The sequence below is a fragment of the Macaca fascicularis genome, chromosome 12, assembly GCF_037993035.2.
Source record: "Macaca fascicularis isolate 582-1 chromosome 12, T2T-MFA8v1.1".
Lineage (NCBI taxonomy): Eukaryota > Metazoa > Chordata > Mammalia > Primates > Cercopithecidae > Macaca > Macaca fascicularis.
In genome coordinates, this window is record NC_088386.1 from 92,644,068 (window position 1) to 92,664,427 (window position 20,360).

The window sequence follows — 20,360 nt, forward strand, 5'->3', positions numbered from 1 at the left end:
AACCAGGTCACTATCAGAAAAGACATGATCACGATCAGATTCTTGAGTTTTATAAAACTGACTCTGGCTGCAGTGTGGAAAATGAACTCCTGTGGTGCTGGGGGTGGGCACTGCTACCCTAGAAGCAGGAGGCATATTAGGATATTTCAACTGCAGGATTTCTAAATTGTGAATTAATAAGTCAGTGAGAACTCATGGTGGCCTGAACTACAGAAGAGGTTATAGAAATGGAAGCATCACTATTTTTTTTGTTGTTGTTGAGATGGAGTCTCGCTCTGTTGCCCAGGCTGGAGTGCAGTGGCGCAATCTCAGCTCACTGCAACCTCCACCTCCAGGGTTCAAGTGATTCTCCTGCCTCAGCCTCCTGAGTAGCTGGGACTACAGGAACCTGCCACCACGCCCGGCTAGTTTTTTGTATTTTTAGTAGAGACAGGATTTCACCATGTTAGCCAAGATGGTCTCGATCTCCTGACCTTGTGATCCACCCGCCTTGGCCTCCCAAAATGTTGGGATTACAGGCGTGAGCCACGGCACCCAGCCTGAAGAATCACTCTTTTATTCATTAATTTCAATAATTATTCATTGATCCCTGTGCCAAGCACTGAGATTACAACTGTATTATGGTCCCTAAATAGAGCTTAGAGACACAGGCTTATAGTTTAGGAGGTGGAATGGACACAGATCATTGACTGGACATTGGAGGTGGGGAAAGACAAGAGTCAAGGATGACTCTGAATTTTCTAGCTTTAGTAATGGAGTGAATGGTGATGCCTTCTTCATAAGAAACGAAGGGAAGAAGCAAGATCAAAGTAGAGAGAGATGTGTTGAATTTCAGTTTTAACGCTGCTGGGACATTCAAGGGGAGGTGTCTAGTAGACAGCTGGATATAAGGTGGCAGGCTTTAGAAGAGAGATCTGGGATACAGTTATGGATTTGGGAATTATCATCAATGGCTGATACATGAAGCCCCCACAGTGAATGAGGCCACCGAGAGTGAATAGCTAATGAGAGACAGGAAAAGGCCTAAGATATAACCCTCAGGAACCTCAATTTTAAGGGTTTGGAAGAGTCTGCAGAGAGGATTAAGGAGTAGACAGAGAGGCTGAAAGAAAACTAGGAGAGTGAAATGGTGATGATGGTGATGATGGTGGTGGTGGTGGTGATGGTAACGACTACCGTGATGATGAAAGTGATGATGGTGGTGATAAATAACGATGAAGTTTTTCACTGATAAAAGCCAAAAGTTATTAAGCATTTACTATGAGTCAAGCACTCTCCTAGGGGCCTTACATGAATCATCTCAATAAATCCTTGAGTAATCCATTAAGTAACGCTCAGATTCACACAGCCAGTAAAGGACAGATTAGGGAATCGAAACTAGATCTAACCTAAAACCCACATTCTCTACACAACAATGCCTTCCAATCAACTGATAAGCTGAACCTTCCCCCTGATAAATAGTACAGGGATGGGGGCAGGAAACAAAGAGAATTATGTGTTGTTGTTGTTGTTGTTTTTAAGTATTTGGGTCTGTTTATGTCTCTAACTTTAACAATTTTCTTTAATCTTTGAGATTTTCTTCTTTGTTTTCTAAGGAGTGGTTAGTACTCATCTTAGTTATGCAGCAATCACTGGAGATGTTGATTGGAATCTAGCTCTTCTAAGTAGTCCCCTTCCTTTAGTGATTCTTCTTTGTTAATTAAGAAGACAATGTAAAAAAGTGGAGAGAAAAGCGATTTGCAAGTCATTTAAAACTGGCATTTACAATTTGAATTAACTTTTCTTTCTAATTTAAGATTTGGTCCTAAACATATTGAATCCAAGGGATGAGGCAGATATTCAGCCCTGCTCAGATACTCTCTTCTCATAAATGTCGCAGGGGAGGCATATGAGGGCCAGAGAAAGAGAGAGAACTCATACCGTGACTGAATTACCACAAACTCGTAATTCAGCTTGTGGTCTGTAATATTATTGGAAAACAACATTACTCTACAGAGATCAACCTCAACCTATATTGTCAAAATCCAGAAACAGAATGGCTCTTTTAAAACACAGTTATAGCTAAGAATACATGGCCAAAGAACCAGCATTATAAAAAGCAAGGAGTTCTGCACATAGAGCTTGTAGTTATAAATCAGAGAGTACAATTTTATGCCTAATATAACTAGTTATAACCTTCTCGTAAGAATACTCCCATTTAATACGTCTTCGTGGTTATCAACATTTACACAATCCATGCATTCACATGCTCAACTACATTCATAAATCCAATGTGTATATCTAGTATGTCACCATGGGCTTCTATTGGCACAATAAAATTTGCACTCATTCCAAGGACTGACTTGGTCCTCTGCAAAAAAAAAACAAACAAACAAACAAACAAACAAAAAAAACCTATTAAAATGTCTGCCTTAATAATAAGACCTTCATCCGGACTACCTAATCTTATTTTTCACCCACAAACTACTTCTTTTCTCAACTGATTAATCATTCACGAAGCTTCTACATAGAGTCCAGCACTGCTTGACCCCGCTTCTTCTCCATAGCCTTCACCTACCACCATGTGTTTGCCAGGATTCTGTTTGGGTGAAAAATAATCAGATTTGAGGTTGAAATATCAACCTCAAACTCCCACTGAGAAGTGAAGATGGGTGCCTGAAGAGAATATGGAAAGAAGGCAGTACAACAGTGCAAGCCAACTTTTCAGCTGTCTTATTTGTAAGTCATGAACTCTCTGGTTCACTTGGGGGAATGGCTGAGATGCACAATGCAGTTTTTGGTCCAAAAATATTATTGTATTTGAAATTACAATAATTCATAGGACAGTTTCTCAATCTGGAGGCATTTCCACAGGATTGGAGGACTCACACGAACAGTATCTCAATGCTTTGGATTCAAAAGCAGCAAAGGCAACAGAAGGTTAAATTTAAGCCTCTTCTACAAAGTGAATCTGTCTGATTAAAAAAAAATCAAGAACAAATAGGAACTCAATGGTAAGCCAACTGGCTGCTGAGTTAACAAAACAGTAATCTTATCATCCAAATTTGTGAGGGAACACATAAATATAACACTTGAGCTGGGAAGCCAAGCTTTATAAATAGTATAGATTATGTTAGACTATGTGAAAACATGGCAGAGAAAAATCCAGGGGCCCCGAGAGACCTCAAACTAATCTACACCAGTTTAAAATTTAAGAAAATAGAAAGTGAGTATGACTCAGACTGCCAAAAGAGAAAAGTATAGCTGGTGTGTCTGAGGTAAGCCTCCCTTATGTTGCTTCTAAACTACACATTGGTTTCCACAAATTAGGAGGGATGGGAGAAGCTAGAAAACCAATCAGAAAATATCCATGGGGATCACGTAAAGGAGGTTCTCTGAGGAGAAGTTAAAAACTGATTTCTTTATCTTTTAGCAGTGAAGACTGAAAGGACATTTATGGATGTTCAAGTCTATGAAGGGGTGGAAGCAGGCCAGGACCCCTGGAAAGTTGGTGTCTGTGTCACAAATTCTCTCACATTCTGCTTGTCTATGCTGAAGAATGAAAGCTATTCAGGCAACTTCAGGGCCACTTCTGAGTCAACTGTGCAGCCAGTACTGGTCAGGCTATGACCTGGCCTTGGCTCAGCCCAGAATGAGGGGCTGAGTCTGCAGAAGTTCCAGACCACCCAGCCTGTGTCAATCCCCTCCCTTCAGAGGATCCCAGGGGCCTGGTTTGGGGTTGGGAGATCCCATAGGCATTTTGGTCTCAGAACTGATATGATATGCCAAACCATGCTGGACCCCAGTGGACCCCCAACCTTTCTGCATATCCACAAAGAACCTCAGGCTCAGCCCCAAATAAACTCTCATCTCCAAGGTGGCATATCTGTAGTAGTAGTGGCCATCTCTTTCTCATGATTCCACTCACATCCTTCACAGCTATTAGGAGAATCTGTGTTCGCTGAAATTGTTATTAACAACAATTACCAGAAACTCGGTAGTTTGTATGAATGTATGTATGAATCAAATCTCATTTAATTTCTGTCTCCCCCCACTCCAATTCCATAAGCAAGGAACCATTAACTTTCTATAGTTACATAAGTCAAGGCCTATGTAACTTTACTTATTTATTTAGAGACAGAGTCTCACTCTGTCACCCAGGCTGAAGTGCAGTGGCACGATCTCAGTTCACTGCAACCTCCACCTCCCAGGTTCAAGTGATTCTCCTGCCTCACCCTCCCAAGTAGCTGAGATTACAGGTGCCCACCACCATGCCCGGCTAATTTTTGTATTTTTAGTAGAAATAGGATTTTACCGTGTTGGCCAGGCTGGTCTCGAACTCCTGACCTCAAATGATCCACCCACCTCAGCCTCCCAAAGTACTGGGATTATAGGCGGTCTAGACAACTTTAAAAGGCAATAACAGAAATTGAGGAGGGTGCTACTGAAAGCTTAGCTACATTAACTTTCCATTTCTTCTTGGAAGCAGATTTTGATGACTCTGCTTATCTCCACCCTCCAATGTGTATTCAGTTCCTGATGATTTCCTTGCCAATTAAAAGGCAGAAGAGCCTGTAGCATGTGTAAGGAAAGGCTAATGAAATCCACTGTGAAAAGAGATCCAAACGCAACATGCAAAATGCATGGTATTTAAAACTACCTTGCAAGAGCCTTACAAATGTTCATATACTTTTGACCTAGTAAACCTACTTCAGAGATTCGATCCTGATAAAGTTTTAAGCCCAAAGCCATTTCATAGTGAAACAGTATGAACAACCCAAATTGTAGAACAGCTAAGTTATGGTTGAGCTAATAATTGAATATGATTTAGTGATCAAAAATGTTTACCAAGAGTTTTTAATGGCATTGGGAAAGGATTATGTCATGATATGTTATGAAAAAAATCTACATACAGAATTACACCTTCAATCTTACCTAATAGATGTAAAAAATAAAATACATGAACAAGGAAACTTGAAGGAAGAAAACCAAAACTTTCATATGAGTGGAGGTAGTGAAACTGTGGATGTTTTGATTTCTTGTTTCTACTTTTTTGCATATTCTAAACTTTCTACAACAAATAATCATTACTAGAGAATAAGATAAATTTCTATTAAAAAGTGAAATGGTTGAATCAGATGATTTCCAAGGTCTCGTTAGCTATATTCTGCACCATATCCAATAAAAATGTAAGGGGTTGATGTTTTTATGACTAGTATAGCTTTATTAAAGCAATAATACATTCTGGCCAGTATTACTGTTGGTTGAGTGCATTAGTTCATGGCCATTAAACTGCACATTCCTTAGAGGCAGGGACTACCCACACTATGTAATAGGCATTCAATAAATGTTTATAGAACTGAATTTAAATGTGGTAAGTGAATGAGACAGCATTAGTGGAATTAATTATTGGATGATAACACATTTGCTTGCTTGCTTTGACACTTCAGAATTATAAAAAACATTACTGGTTATCTTATATTTTGGATAAATTTTCCCTTTATAAAAACAATTTGAAGCTGGATGCAGTGACTCATGCCTGTAATCTCAGCACTTTGAGAGGCCAACCTGGGAGGATCACTTGAGCCCACGAGTTTGAGACCAGCCTCGGCACCATAGTGAGACCCTGTCTCTACAAACAACAACAGAAAACAATTAGCCAAATATAATGGTCGTGCCTATAGTCCCAGCTACTCAGGAGGCTGAGGTGGGAGGATCACTCGAGCCCAGGAGGTTGAAGCTGCAGTGAGCCATGATCACACCACTGTACTCCAGCCTGGGCACCAGGGTGAGACCTTGTCTCAAAAAAAAAGGAAAGAATATACATTGCTATATTTTAAAATCCAGGGGTTGGAGGTTGGGAGGAGGGATGAGCAGGCAGAGCACAGAAGACAGAGCAGTGAACACACTCTGAATGATACTATGATGATGAGCAAATACCTGGCATTATACATTTTTCCAAACCCACAGAATGTATAACACCAAGAGTGGGCCTTGAGGTAAATTCTGGGACTTTGGGTGATTTTGATGTGTCACTGTAGGTCCATCACTTGTAACAAATGTACCCTCTGGTGGAGGATGATGATAATGGGGGAGACTGTGCATGGGGTGGGAGGGGAGCAGAGAGTATAGGGGAAATGTCTGAGCCTTCTTCTATCCAATTTTGCTGTAAACCTAAAACTACCCTTAGAAAAATAAAAGTCTTATAAAAACAAAAACACCAACCGACCGATCAGCAAAACAAGCAAACAAATAAACAAACCTGACCTTTCACAGAACATAGTCTGGTAACTGAAAAATGCTCTAGGGTAAGTATGAATTTCTAAACCACAATGTCAGTTTACTGCTACAAGGTGATGAAATCACTTATCATGAGATGACCTTGGGTTGTCTACATTTCAGGGGTCATAAGGAAGTAAAGAAGATTCATCAAAATTAAATTTTTATATTTAATTGATGGACCAATACTATGAAAAAGGTGAGATACCAGTAAAAGAATTCCAAACATGTTTTCTGGTTGTAGAATACCTAAACCAGTCCAGAAAACGCCAGAGCATGTGTTTTTGAAATAAGAAGACAGTATGATTCCTTTCATCTCGCCATAGGTGTTCCAGATGAGAAAGAGAATTAAGATTAACTCATACAAAATAAAGCCACTATCATCTGGGATAAGGCATTGTGGTTACTAAAAACATAAGGAGTCATCCAAGGCTGAAAGAAACCAAAAGTGATTGCACAGGAGATAGGGGTTTTAACTTTCTTGAAAGTATTGCAAAGAATTGCTGCAGAAGCCACTCCAAATGTGAAAAAAAAAATAATCAAAGTGTTCCCATATTATTTTGGAGGTCCCACAGCAGCTTTGGGTTAAAATTATTTAAGTAGTGGGAGAATTCCCAAATTCAAATTTTCTCAAGCAAAATAAAAATATAAAATTACTCTATCTGGGTTAAGCAGAATCATACTTCACCTTAATAAAGAAATTCTATCTGGTGCCAATACTTTCCTATAATTGAATTTGGTTTCATTCTTTTGTGTGGGTAGTGAACCAAAAGAGGGAAGGAATATTTACATCTTGGAGACAGGATAGAGAAGAGAGACAGCTGGAAAAGGTACCAAAGAAAATCTTTGAGGGGACAGCCACCAGCAAATTCCAGAAGCACTAACCTCAGATACAAAATGAATGCCTTGGCTGCTGATACCAGCAGAATACACCTTGGATGCACCCTTAATACCTCTGCTTGGGACATGATTATGAGTGCTGCAAGTTCATTTCAATCTGGCAGGAATCATTGCAAGGAAATTTCAGTACAATGAAACCCTTTGGCTATTCCCTTGATATTCATATTAAGGGAATGACCTAGACCATACCTATTTAACTTATGAATTTTGCAGAGTATTTCAAAGGTTAAGTCACTCTTCTATATTAGCATTAAGTTGGATATATTGTATTCTATCAGTGGAAGAGGCACCTGATTTTCTTTCATGCTCTTTTTGGATTCCTGCATTACATGTGTGTGGTAGTGATTGCGTGTGTGTGTGTGTGTGCGTGTGTGTGTGTGTGTGAAGGGGCAGGGGAGAGGAGGACAAAAATGAAAGGTCTATGTTAATTAGCCATTATCATATCACTCATGGGTAGCAGAAGTTTAGGAGGCAAGAGAGTAAGAAGGGTAAATAGCAAGAGGTTATTGATAGATTCCCCATTGTTAAGAAAAATGATCCTAAACTTATAAAAGAAGGCAGAGAGGATAATTTCATGTCCTTTCAAAAGCATCATTTAACAGGCCCACCCAGACCAGGCGCAGTGGCTCATGCCTGTAATCCTAGCACTTTGGGAGGCTGAGGCAGGCAGATCATGAGGTCAGAGGTTTGAGGCCAGCCTGGCCAATATGTTGAAACCCCATCTCTACTAAAAATACAACTAAAAATACAAAAATTAGCCTGGGCCACAGAGCGAGGCGAGACTCCATCTCAACAAAAAAGCAAAACAAAACAAAACAAAACAAAAAAACAGGCCCACCAATTATATTTTTTTAGTATAATGTTAATTAATGGCAATTTCTCTGTGAAAATGACATGTTAACTTGTAGATTTGCTTCCAGCTGATGTAAGCCTTTTTTTTTTTTTTTTTTTTTTGGAGACAGATTCTCACTCTGTCACCCAGGCTGGAGTGCAGTGGAGCCATCTCAGCTCACTACAACCTCCGCCTCCTGGGCTCAAGTGATTATCCTGCCTCAGCCTCCCGAGCAGCTGGGACTACAGGCATGCACCACCACACCTGGCTAATTTTTATATTTTTAGTAGAGACCATGTTGGCCAAGCTGGTCTCAAACTCCTGACCTCAAGTGATCTGCCCTACTCAGCCTCCCAACGTACTGGAATTATAGGCACGAGCCACTGTGCCCAGCCTGTTTCCAGCAGAGATAAAACTTTTGCTGTCTGGTAGGAAAAAAACAAAAAATAAAAGCCTCCAGAGGTCATAGCTTATTGCCCTGTACATGAACCAGTTTTGTATCTAACCTAGTAATCTCATTCTACTATTACTGTATTAAAGTGCCTATACATGGTCTGTTCCTCAGATGCTCCTTGGAAAAGCTTTAGCATCTTACTGGTTCCTTCATTACTTAATGAGATTTTTCAAAAACTGCTCTTCTATATCATTCAGAAGAGCAATTTAATATAATAGAAATGTATACTTGTAAAGTTCCTTCCTTGTTGTTCCCCATTACCTATTAGAATGACTTTGCTCTAGTTTTGACAAGGCGTTTAAAAATTTTTTTGTAGAGATGGGGGTCTCACTATGTTGTATTTTTAGTGGAGATGGGGTTTCACCATATTGGCCAGGCTGGCCTCAAACTCCTGCCCTAAAGTGATCCTCCCACCTTGGCCTCCCAAAGCACTGAGATGACAAGCATGAGCCAACCTGACAAGGCCTCATTTTAAAAGTCATGTTTAAAAATACTTTTTTACACCCTAAAAATTATGGAAAATTGAACATGGACAAAGTTTTGTTTTTAATTTTTAAAAATGTGGGGCATCAAACATGTTAAGCATGCAGATGAAAGGCAGGTAAAAAAAATTCAGTGTTCCATTTCAGAAATAGGTAGTGATGCTATTAACTTGACACAGGGGAGACTAAACTGCCTTTATTTGCTGTATAACAGTGTGGTAGTCAAAACTGGATGTTTTTCCCCCCTCTTTCAGGACACATGCTGTATCATGGGTTCTTTAATTTAGTGTATGGGTTAGGCAGGGACATATTTGAAAGCACTAATTTCACTCTTGATTGCCAAATTCATAAAGTGAACTGCTTAAGGTTAGATAAGAATTATCTATTTATAAAACTAGTGCCAAAAATTAATTATAATAGAAGTGTGATTTTTATTTCTGATCTTTTTAAAGTCAAGGGATCAGTGATCAAACAATTAAAATGAAGAGTCCACATCTTAAAATAAATTCAATTTGTTGGATATTTTCTTTTTTGTTTACTTACTATGTTTCTTGGAATTTTATTTATTAAGCAATTAAAATGGCAGTGAACATAACTGCATAAAAATTTTGGAATACTTCTCTATATGTCACCATAATAGAAAGATTTTTTCAGAATTTGTCTTATGATGCCAAATTATTCTGAAATTTCCTAAATGGTTGATAAACAGAGTAAGAACTGGATTATACACCAGCTCCTGCAGTTTCCAACTGCACATTCCAGTTTTAAACTCTAACCATAATGTATGCTTTCCTCAGAAGGGTGCCTGGCATTTATTTAAAACGGTCAATTTTTCTTGTTGTTGTTGAGATGGAGTCTCATTCTGTTGCCCAGGCTGGAGTACAGCAGTGCGATCTCAGCTCACTGCAACCTCTGCTTTCTGGGTTCAAGCAATTCCTGCCTCAGCCTCCCGAGCTGGGATTACAGGTGCCTACCACCACACCCAGCTAATTTTTGTATTTTTAGTAGAGACGGGGTTTCGCCCTGTTGGCGAGGCTGGTCTCGAACTCCTGACTTCAGGTGATGCCCGCCTAGGCCTTCCAAAATGCTGGGAGTACAGGTGTGAGCCACCACGTCTGGTCTATGATGGTCAGTTTTTAAGTATATGCCTGAAAAGTGACATGATCTCGATGAATGCCCTTCTAATTCTAACAACATACCAAAGCACAAACTAAGATCTCACTTGGTCCTAAAATAATAATAAAGCAAGCCATCGATTTGTAAATAGTTTATACACACACAAATTCCTAGCAATGCCATAAAAGAGCTATAAAAAGGAAGTTTTATGCCTAAGCAAAAAAAATTAAGTAGAGCTTAATTTCAGCATTTATTCATTGTAACAGCTTTGGATAAAGTTTCCAAGTTTGTGCTCAGACAGGCTGCTGAATTTGGAAAGAATAACTCAAATTATCAAAATTAAATATTAATGGTGTATTTTATTAAAATGCCAAAGAATTATCAAAGGTTCTGGTGGTTTCTATAGTTGCACAGTTTAAACCATAAGCTGAATTTCTTCCTTCTTTGTTTTTCCTTTTCCATTTTGGTAAGAGGGAAGCAACTGGGCTATACAAGCTTGTCTTATGATGCTTTCGTGGCTGTCTTGTCTTTGCTAAACAGACAGGAGCTCTTCTTCTTATCCTTTCTACCTAAGCTGATAATTCTGTCTTCATCTTCCCTTCCTCAACTGCAGTAAGTAAGTTGTATTGTTACGCTTTCTTCCCTACAATAATGAGGTCAGGCTGCCATGGTCTCAACTGCTCTGAAGGCATTTTATTTTTAACAGGACCAACCACTAACAGTAGAGACTTAAAGTCCTCTGCCTTAACTCTGAGATACAATCCCACCTGTAGTGTCATTTTATTTCCACGCATTATTCATTCATAGCCTAAAAGCTCCTTAAGTACCAGGAAGAAAGCAAGAGAGTCTGAAAGCTCAGGTCCCTGTTACTCCTCCTCTGTCTAAAGACAGGCGTGGAATCTTACTCTTCTAAACAGCACTGGTCACTCTGATAAGCTTAACTTTTCCTTAAAATGAACTTTTAAGTGCTGACAAATGTTTTCTTTTCCATTGACTTTTTATATAACTTTTAAATAACATATACTCAAGAAGGCATGCATTATTTAACAAGGTACCTGACTCTAGACCAGTAGCTGACTCAGAGAAGATACTCAATAAATTTTTTGATGTATAAATTTGAAAAAAATGAAATAATTGTAAACTGTCTTTAAAATACAGACAAGAAAAGAAAAAGGAAATAACATGACCCATAACTCATGGCAGCAGCCAGAGATAACCAACCGACATTTCAGTATGTACTCTACTAGTCATATAACATCTTAGAAATATACATAAATCATGATGCATGCATTATTTTTGTGTGTGCTTAATATGTAGTGAATATTTTTCCCATCTGCTAAATATTCTTTTGCAATGCCATTTTATGGCCACATAGCATTCCAATAAATTAGTGCAATAGTGTGCTGGTAATTTAACTTTCTTCCCTATTGTTGACCTTTTAGGTTGTTCCCTTTTTGATATTATTATTATTACTGGTACTGACAGCTATAAACATTTGTGTGGCTGAATCTTTATGAATATTCATGATGATTTCCTGATGCTGAATTCCAAGAAGCAGAATATTAAGGCTTTTGATTTGTAATCGGCAAAATCCTTCTAGTAATTTAAATCAAATATTAATCTTTCCAGTAATTTAAATCAAATTTTAGGGTAGCTTGAGGTGTGGTGCATGCAGAAGTGCTTTACTGGGTCTTAGTTCGTCATTTCCAGTATTATTCACTTCTATCTCTGAATTTATACTTTTGAGGCTCATCGAAGCAGTCATTCTCCCAGGAGCCTGTTGCTACAGAAACCTCAGAGAGTAAGAAACTGTCTTTCACTAAAAGAGCTCCATAAGCTTGCAGTGAGCCGAGATCGCGCCACTGCACTCCAGCCTGGGCGACAGAGTGAGACTCCATCTCAAAAAACAAAATAAATAAATAAATAAATAAATAAATAAATAAATAAATAAATAAAATAAAAGAGCTCCATAATATTTGCACCTGTTCTTTCGTGCCCAGTTGGAAATCGTATACTTGTCTCTCAATTCTTGTTCTAGTAGTAAGCACATTTTAAAAAGTAAATCTTGCTCTTTTAAGACTTTGTAAATCTTTACTCATCCTTCATAGGTAAAGTAAAATATGAGTTGAGCCATGTTTACAACACAACAAACAGACAAAACCTGGCCCATGAATAGAAATTAATTTCAACTTGTGAGAAAGAAATGAATAAAAAGTTAGCCTTAAAAAAGCATTTACAGCTATCTATGAATAACTGTCTTTAGAAGACTATTAAATTTTTCTTTAAATGTTTATCATTTACAGCTATCTATGAATAACTGTCTTTAGAAGACTATTAAATTTTTCTTTAAATGTTTATCACCATTGGTAAATAAGGTAACAGAATTACTTTTTTTTTTTTTTTTTTGTGAGATGGAGTTTTGCTCTTGTCTCCCAGGCTAGAGTGCAATGGCACAATCTCGGCTCACTGCAACCTCCACCTCCTGGGTTCAAGCGATTCTCCTGCCTCAGTCTACCAAGTAGATGGGATTACAAGTATGTACCACCATGCCCGGCTAATTTTTTGTATTTTTAATACAGACGAGGTTTCACAATGTTGGCCAGACTGGTCTCGAACTCCCGACCTCAAGTGATCTGCCCGCCTCAGCCTCCTAAAGTGCTGGGATTACAGGCATGAGCCACTGTGTCCGGCCCAGAATTACTATTTTAAGATGACTAACAAAATGCAATCCTCTACAAATGCAAGTGGACATGAAATACCATGGCATCTAATTATTCTTGGAAAATACACACACTGGGCTTAATATGATCACTTGAGTAATTAAATGGTTTGTCCATTTCACTAATAACCACTATAAATTAATGAAGAAAGAATTTCTCATCTTGAAGGACTATTGAGACAATGTCTTACTGGTAAGAGATACTCAATATGCTTTATAGGAACTTAGAGAAAGACTTGTAGCGTTTTCCAAAACAGGGAGGGGGAATTTAAGAATGTTGGTGGGCTGGGCACGGTGGCTCAAGCCTGTAATCCCAACACTTTGGGAGGCCGAGGAGGGTGGATCATGAACTCAGAAGATCAAGACCATCCTGGCCAACATGGTGAAACTCCATCTCTACTAAAAATACAAAAATTATCCAGGCATGGTGGTGTGTGCCTGTAGTCCCAGTCACTCAGGGGGCTGAGGCAGGAGAATCACTTGAACTCGGGAGGCGGAGGTTGCAGTGAGCCGAGATTGTGCCACAACGCTACAGCCTAGGCAACAGAGCGAGACTCTGTCTAAAAGAAAAAAAGAGTGTCAGTGAATTTTTTGAACGCCTATAACAAATGCCCTCTGGAACTAAAAGTATCTGATTCTAAGAGAAAAACAAAGACAAAAACCCACCATACATCTACAATTTCTTTGTTGAAATAGTTTTTCAGACTCCTTTAAGAACTTACATCTTGACCCTTATTTTTAACTATATGAATAAATATTTTATGTGAAATTCTGGCAAATTATGAAAAAATTTATTTTTACATTGTGTTTTTCTAAATAGACCTATTTGTTAATGTATTCATTGTATTTTATTTATTTTTTTTTTTTATTTTACTTTAAGTTCCAGGGTACATGTGCACAACGTACAGGTTTGTAACATAGGTATACATGTGCCATGTTGGTTTGCTGCACCCATCAACTCGTCATTTACATTAGGTATATCTCCTAATGCTATACCTCCCCCAGCCACCACCCCCTGACAGGCCCCAGTGTGTGATGTTCCCCGCCCTGTGTCCAAGTGTTCTCATTGTTCAATTCCCACCTGTGAGGGAGAACATGCGGTGTTTGGTTTTCTGTCCTTGTGATAGTTTGCTGAGGATGATGGTTTCCAGCTTCATCCATGTCCCTGCAAAGGACATGAACTCATCCTTTTTTATGGCTGCATAGTATTCCGTAGTATATATGTGCCACATTTTCTTAATCCAGTCTATCATTGATGGGCATTTGGGTTAGTTCCAAGTCTTTGCTATTGTGAATAGTGCCACAATAAACATATGTGTGCATGTGTCTTTATAGTAGCATGATTTATAAACCTTTGGGTATATATTCAGTAACGGCATCACTGGGTCAAATGGTATTTCTAGTTCTAGATCCTTGAGGAATTGCCACACTGTTTTCCACAATGGTTGAACTAATTTACACTCCCACCAACAGTATAAAAGCGTTCCTATTTCTCCATATCCTCTCCAACATCTGTTCTTCCCTGACTTTTTAATGATCGCCATTCTAACTGGAGTGAGATGGTATCTCATTGTGGTTTTGATTTCCATTTCTCTGATGACCAGTGATGATGAGTATTTTTTCATGTGTCTGTTGGCTGCATAAATATCTTCTTTTGAGAAGTGTCTGTTCACATCCTTTGCTCACTTTTTGATGGGGTTGTTTCTTTCTTGTAAATTTGTTGAAGTTCCTTGTAGATTCTGGATATTAGCCCTTTGTCAGATGGGTAGAGTGCAAAAATTTTCTCCCATTCTCTAGGTTGCCTGTTCACTCTGATGGTAGTTTCTTTTGCCGTGCAGAAGCTCTTTAGTTTAATTAGATCCCATTTGTCTATTTTGACTTTTGTTGCCATTGCTTTTGGTGTTTTAGTCATGAAGTTGTTGCCCATGCCTATGTCCTGAATGGTATTGCCTAGGTTTTCTTCTAGGGTTTTTATAGTTTTAGGAATAGACCTATTTTCATATAAACTTTCATTAAAAATTTGCCATCTTCTAATAATTTGTGTGCAAAGGATTTTTCCATGACATTTATAAGTTCCCAGGACACCACAATGGAGGGTAACTGGAGACTTCTGAATCTGTACATGGTAGTGAGAAGTCCTTGTTTTACCCTCCAATAACACCTACACAATCAGACACTAATATTTAAGAACTATACTGTGGAGGAAACACATTCTCATTTACTCAACTTTCACATTTTCACATCAAATATGCCTCATATGTTCATGCTTTATATATTCTTTAGGATAACCAGATGGTTTTCTGAATCTCTACCATAAGATTTTTTTTTTTTTAATTTTAGAAACAGGGTCTTGATACGTTGCCCAGGCTGGACTTGAACTTCTGGGTTGAAGTGACCCTCCAGTCTCAGCCTCCTGAGAAGTTAGGATTACAGGCATGAGTCACCATGCCCAGGTCTACCTTAAGAATTTGACCATAGCAGTGATTTTAATTAAAGAAAGAAAGAAGATTCCTGGGGTACTTTTCCAATTTTAACATATATTACTCTTCCTTCTAAGCTAATCTAATGATCTGTCTCTTTAATCTTGGCCAAGACACCCCTTGGCCACTGTATTAGTCCATTCTCACACTGCTATCAATAATACCTAAGACTGGGTAATTTATAAAGAAAATGGGTTTAACTGGCTCGAAGTTCCACAGGGCTGTACAAGAAGCATGAGGCTGGCATCTGCTCGGCTTCTGGGGAGGCTTCAGGAACTTACAATCATGGCAGAAGGAAAAGGGGGCACCAGGACTTCATACGGCTGGAGCAGGAGAAAGAGAGAGAACGGGGAGAGGCTGCACACCTTTAAATGATGAGATCTCATAAGGACACCCTCACTACCACGATGACAACACCAAGGGGGACAGTGCTAAACCATTCATGAGAAACTGCTCTCATGATCCAATCGCCTCCCACCAGGCCACCTCCAACCCTGGCCATTACAATTGAACATGAGATTTGAGTGGGGACACATATCCAAACCACACCAACCATCAATAACAAAGCATTCTACTTCTTCCTTATTCCAAATTCACAGTATCATTGTTTTTTGTGTTTTTTTTTTTGAGACAGAGTCTCATTCTGTCGCCCAGGCTGGAGTACAGTGGTGCGATCTTGGCTCACTGCAGTCTCCACCTCCTGGGTTCAAGCAATTCTCCTGCCTCAGCCTCCTGAGTAGCCAGGATTACAGGTACCCACTACCATGCTCAGCTAATTCTTGTATTTTCAGTAGAGATGGGGTTTCATCATATTGTTCAGGCTGGTCTTGAACTCCTGACCTCAAGTGATCCACCCACCTTGGCCTCCCAAAGTGCTGGCATTACAGGTATGAGCCACCACGCCCAGCCTAAAATTCACAATATCTTTTATTGCAATAAAAATTTCCCACTCAGAAAATTAGTTATTGGGCTAATTAAATTATATTACTGTTACCTTCTGTTGGTGAGCCATCAGGTTATTTTTTTTTAAGTTTTACTTACAGAGCGTATAAATTACCCTTGGTTATTCTCAGCTGTGCTGAGTTATATGAAAGCATAGTACCCTAGTACCCTGGAATACCTCTATCTATGAAATGATTCAAATGTCTCCCTTACCTTTTTTTTTTTTTTTTTTGAGACAGGGTCTTACTCTGTTGCCCAGGCTGGAGTGCAGTGGCACAGTTATGGCTCATTTCAGCCTTGACCTCCTGGGCTCAAGCAATTCTCCCACCTCGGCCTCCCAGGTAGCTGGGACTACAGGCACACACCACCATGTTCAGCTAATTCTTGTATTTTTTTGGAGACGGGGTTTTGCCGTGTTGCCCAGGTTGGTCTCGAACTCCATGGCTCAAGGGATCTACATGCCTTAACCTCCCAAAGTGGTGGAATTACAGGTGTGAGCCACTGTACCTGGCTATCCTTTCTTATCACCTTTAAGGTGCTGATGACTCACACACAATAGAGCCCAACCTTCTCAAAACTGTAATTCTCTTCCAAATGGTCACTAGGAGGTGCCAGCTTGGCTAAATCAGAATATATATTCATTTACTCATTTATTTATTTTAGAGACAGGGTCTTGTTTTGTCACCCAGGCTGGAGTGCAGTGGCACAATCACAGCTCACTGCACTCTCAAACTCCTGGGCTCAAAACAATCCTCCTGCTTCAGCCTCTGAGTAGCTAGGACTAAAGGTGCTACAGGTGCACAACACACACCCAGCTAATTTTTTAATTTTTATTTTTTGTAGACACAGGGTCTTGCTACACTGCCCAAGCTGGTCTCAAACTCCTGGACTCAAGCAATCCTCCTGCCGTGGCCTCCCAAAGTGTGGGGATTACAGGTGTGAGTCACTGTGTCTTGACAAATCAGAATATGTATTTAATCAACTGCTCTCCACATGTGCCTTCTGAATCACTTAATAGTAACTTTGTTGAAAAGATAAATGAATAGTACTAGCTTAGAATTCCAGCTATTATCTCACTTATAAATAAGGGTCTACTTTATCTTATTGTCACCACTGAGATGCTAATACTATTCTCTAGGGCAGAGATTCTCAACCAGGGCATTGAAACCCCTAGGGGACATTTGGCAGTGTCTGGAGTAAAAACGTTAAGTGGGATGCTGGTTGTTAGCAGCACCTAGTGGGCAGAGGCCAGCATGTTACTAAGCCTCCTATAATGCCAAGATAGTCCCCCATAACAAAGAATTATCCTGTTCAAGATGTTAATAGTACCAAGGTTGAGAAATCCTGCTTTAAGGAAATAAAAGTAGATTAAAAAATTATTCTTGTTGAAACTTTGGGGTTACCATCCAGGCAGTACAGAGCTCTGACTTTGAGCTTCATAATAGGAAGATAAGTTGCCAAATAGAAGCCCTGTGATGGGAATACTCCAATATATTCTCATAAAGGAATTTAGTGAACATGGACCCACTGGTGTATAGCCCAGGTTCCAAGGAACAGTGTAACCATCAACTTGATAGTGTTCATGGCTAGTGAGAAATCCATCCTTCACGTTTAATTTGACTGCATAGAAAATTTGTGAGTTGAATGGAGAATAAAATAGACAACAGATGTTAACCAAACCACATAAATGACTTTAGGAATAGCCTTTCTTGATCCATTTTTAAATCTCTTCTTGTTTGGGGAAATGTTGGGCTTGGGGGATGAAGTGCAATAAATACCTTCCGTGTTGTGACACATAAGAAAACCTCTAGCCATTTTTAGATTTTAATCATCTTACCCACATTACAGATGTAGGCTGTTTGGCAGAGGCTCAGAGGAAAGAGTGTTATCAGTCCTCAGCCATCTAATTACTTATCTTAGAGAAAATTAGGCAACGTTCCAAGTCCACAGAAGACTCATGTTCTGTTGGGAGTTATTAATTACAAGCAGACCTAAGAAGCATTAATTTGTTTTGGTAATCATGCCAGGGTGTATATAGCTCTGCCAAAGAATATGGGAAGGAAGTGAAGACTGGGGAGAAGGTGAGCTGCTCGGCTCAGCTGGTAAAAGAGGGATTAAAACCAGATGGTCCCAATTTGTCTCTTTTAGCCAAGTTCTAAACAAAATATTTCTTGTGCTGAAGTTTAAATTAAATTGATGCCTGACTGCTCCACTCCTAATAATCTAAAATAATTCTGTCCTTTAAAAATTATTTCCTGTTTTGTTGTTGCTTTTTAAGAACGTGAGATAGGCTGGGTGTGGTGGCTCACACCTCTAATCCCAGCACTTTGGGAGGCCAAGGTGGGTGGGTCACCTGAGGTCAGGAGTTCGAGACCAGCCTGGCCAACATAGTGAAACCCCCATCTCCACAAAAATACAAAAATTAGCCAGGCATGGTGGCGCGCGCCTGTAGTTCCAGCTACTCAGGAGACTGAGGCAGGAGAATTGTTTGAACCCAGGAGGCGGAGGCGGAGGCTGTGGTGAGCCGAGATGGCACCACTATACTTCAGCCTTGGCAACAGAGCGCGACTCCATCTCAAAAAACAAAACAAAAAAAGAACTTGAGATACTTAAAACTTACCCTGACACACACCCACACCCACATCCATTTGCGTACACAAGAAAAAAGACTGGAAGAAAATAAACCAAAATGTAAATAGTAGCTATGTCTAGATGGTGGAATCATAGGGGATTTCTATTTTCTTTTTATATTTCTATGATGTTTCCACAATTTTTACAATTAAGCACAGATAATTTTTATAATCAGAAAACAACCTGAAATAGGGCAGTTATTTATACCCATTCTGTCTTTCTATCCCATTATCTAATTATAATTCATTTCTGCCTACACTGATATCCTTTAAAAAAAAAAAATGGACTTTTGCTTTTGTTGCCCAGGTTGGAGTGTGATGGTATGATCTTGGCTGTTTGCAACCTCCGTCTCCTGGGTTCAAGTGATTCTCCTGCCTCAGCCTCCCAAGTAGCTGGGATTACAGGTGCCCGCCACCATGCCCAGCTAATTTTGTATTTTTAGTAGAGACAGGGTTTCACCATGTTGGCCAAGCTGGTCACGAACTCCTGACCTCAGGTGATTCACCCTCCTTGGCCTCCCAAAGTGCTGGGATTACAGGCCTGAGCCACTGTAACTGGCCCACTGATATCCTTTAAATATTGATATGGCTATTTATGCTGGAAAAGGTAAATAACCAGCCATAATACTAATCAAATCAAAAATCTCACCCATTCTTACCTACTTATATAACTGGCTGTGCTGCATGTTGCTAATGGGTAACATGTTAACCTTTTATTCAAGAACTAGTTTATCAAAGGGCTTCTAACATTATATCTCTACAGATAAGTACACATATTCCTATATTCTGGCAAGGTACAGTTCAAAGGAAAAGATAAAGGAGGAGAATAGATATCAGATCACAACCTGGCTCATTATAGGACATACTGAAGATACAAGGCTCAAACCTTGAAAAAGATCTGAAATATAATTATATTTGCACTCAATGTCTAAACTTATATGTAATGTAAAAACTTAATGAAATTCTTATGTTGGTAATATAGAATACCTGATGTTGGCCTATGTGAAGCACAAATATTTCTATAGCATGTGAAATAATGTAAGCTTACCTAAACTTATGATCAACAAATAGAGAGAAACAGTTTATTTTGCTATAATACTAAGAAAACTCAAGCAACTGAACTTATGCACATGAAAGCAATAGTTGATAACTCAACTTTCAAGAAAAAAAAAAATCAGCATCTATTTTAGGTTCAAAGGCAGAGCCACACCATACATTTACAAATGTCACCATTGAAAAGAAACATGTCCTCTTAAAATTAAAGTCTATATAGTTAAACAAAAGACAATAAAGTGCCTGTACAAGCACAAAATAAAGAAATTCCCTGTACATACCACTCAGCTAGTGAGGCTGTCTTGATATTAGCCAGTAAGTGAGACATAACTTACGCTCACAGTGATCCTGGAAGCAGGTAAGTGATCTCGTACACTAGCTATTTCCAGTTCCAACTTGTTAACCACTGGAGAATTCCTGTTTGATTTATGACACTTTTCTGATGAGTGTAAGGCCATAAGAATATTCCAAGGGCTCTTTTAAAAGAATAACCC

The 20,360-nt window shown here is 39.2% G+C and overlaps 1 protein-coding gene across 16 annotated transcripts in view; it reads right to left on the reverse strand.

Moving 5' to 3' along the window:
* The window catches only part of ANKRD44 (ankyrin repeat domain 44), a 321,410-nt gene that overhangs the window by 44,031 nt on the left and 257,019 nt on the right, over positions 1-20,360 (reverse strand). For 2 of the 16 annotated variants that reach the window (XM_074009627.1, XM_074009624.1), the window contains exon 17: positions 1,575-1,690. The exons of 12 other annotated variants lie outside the window; for them this stretch is intronic. In XM_074009627.1, coding sequence (XP_073865728.1) covers positions 1,679-1,690 — 12 coding nt within the window. In that variant the 3' untranslated portion in view covers positions 1,575-1,678. Of the gene's footprint in view, positions 1-1,574; positions 1,691-15,079; positions 15,565-20,360 lie in introns of those variants that run through there. 2 more of the 16 variants (XM_074009622.1, XM_074009625.1) reach the window with 2 other exon arrangements.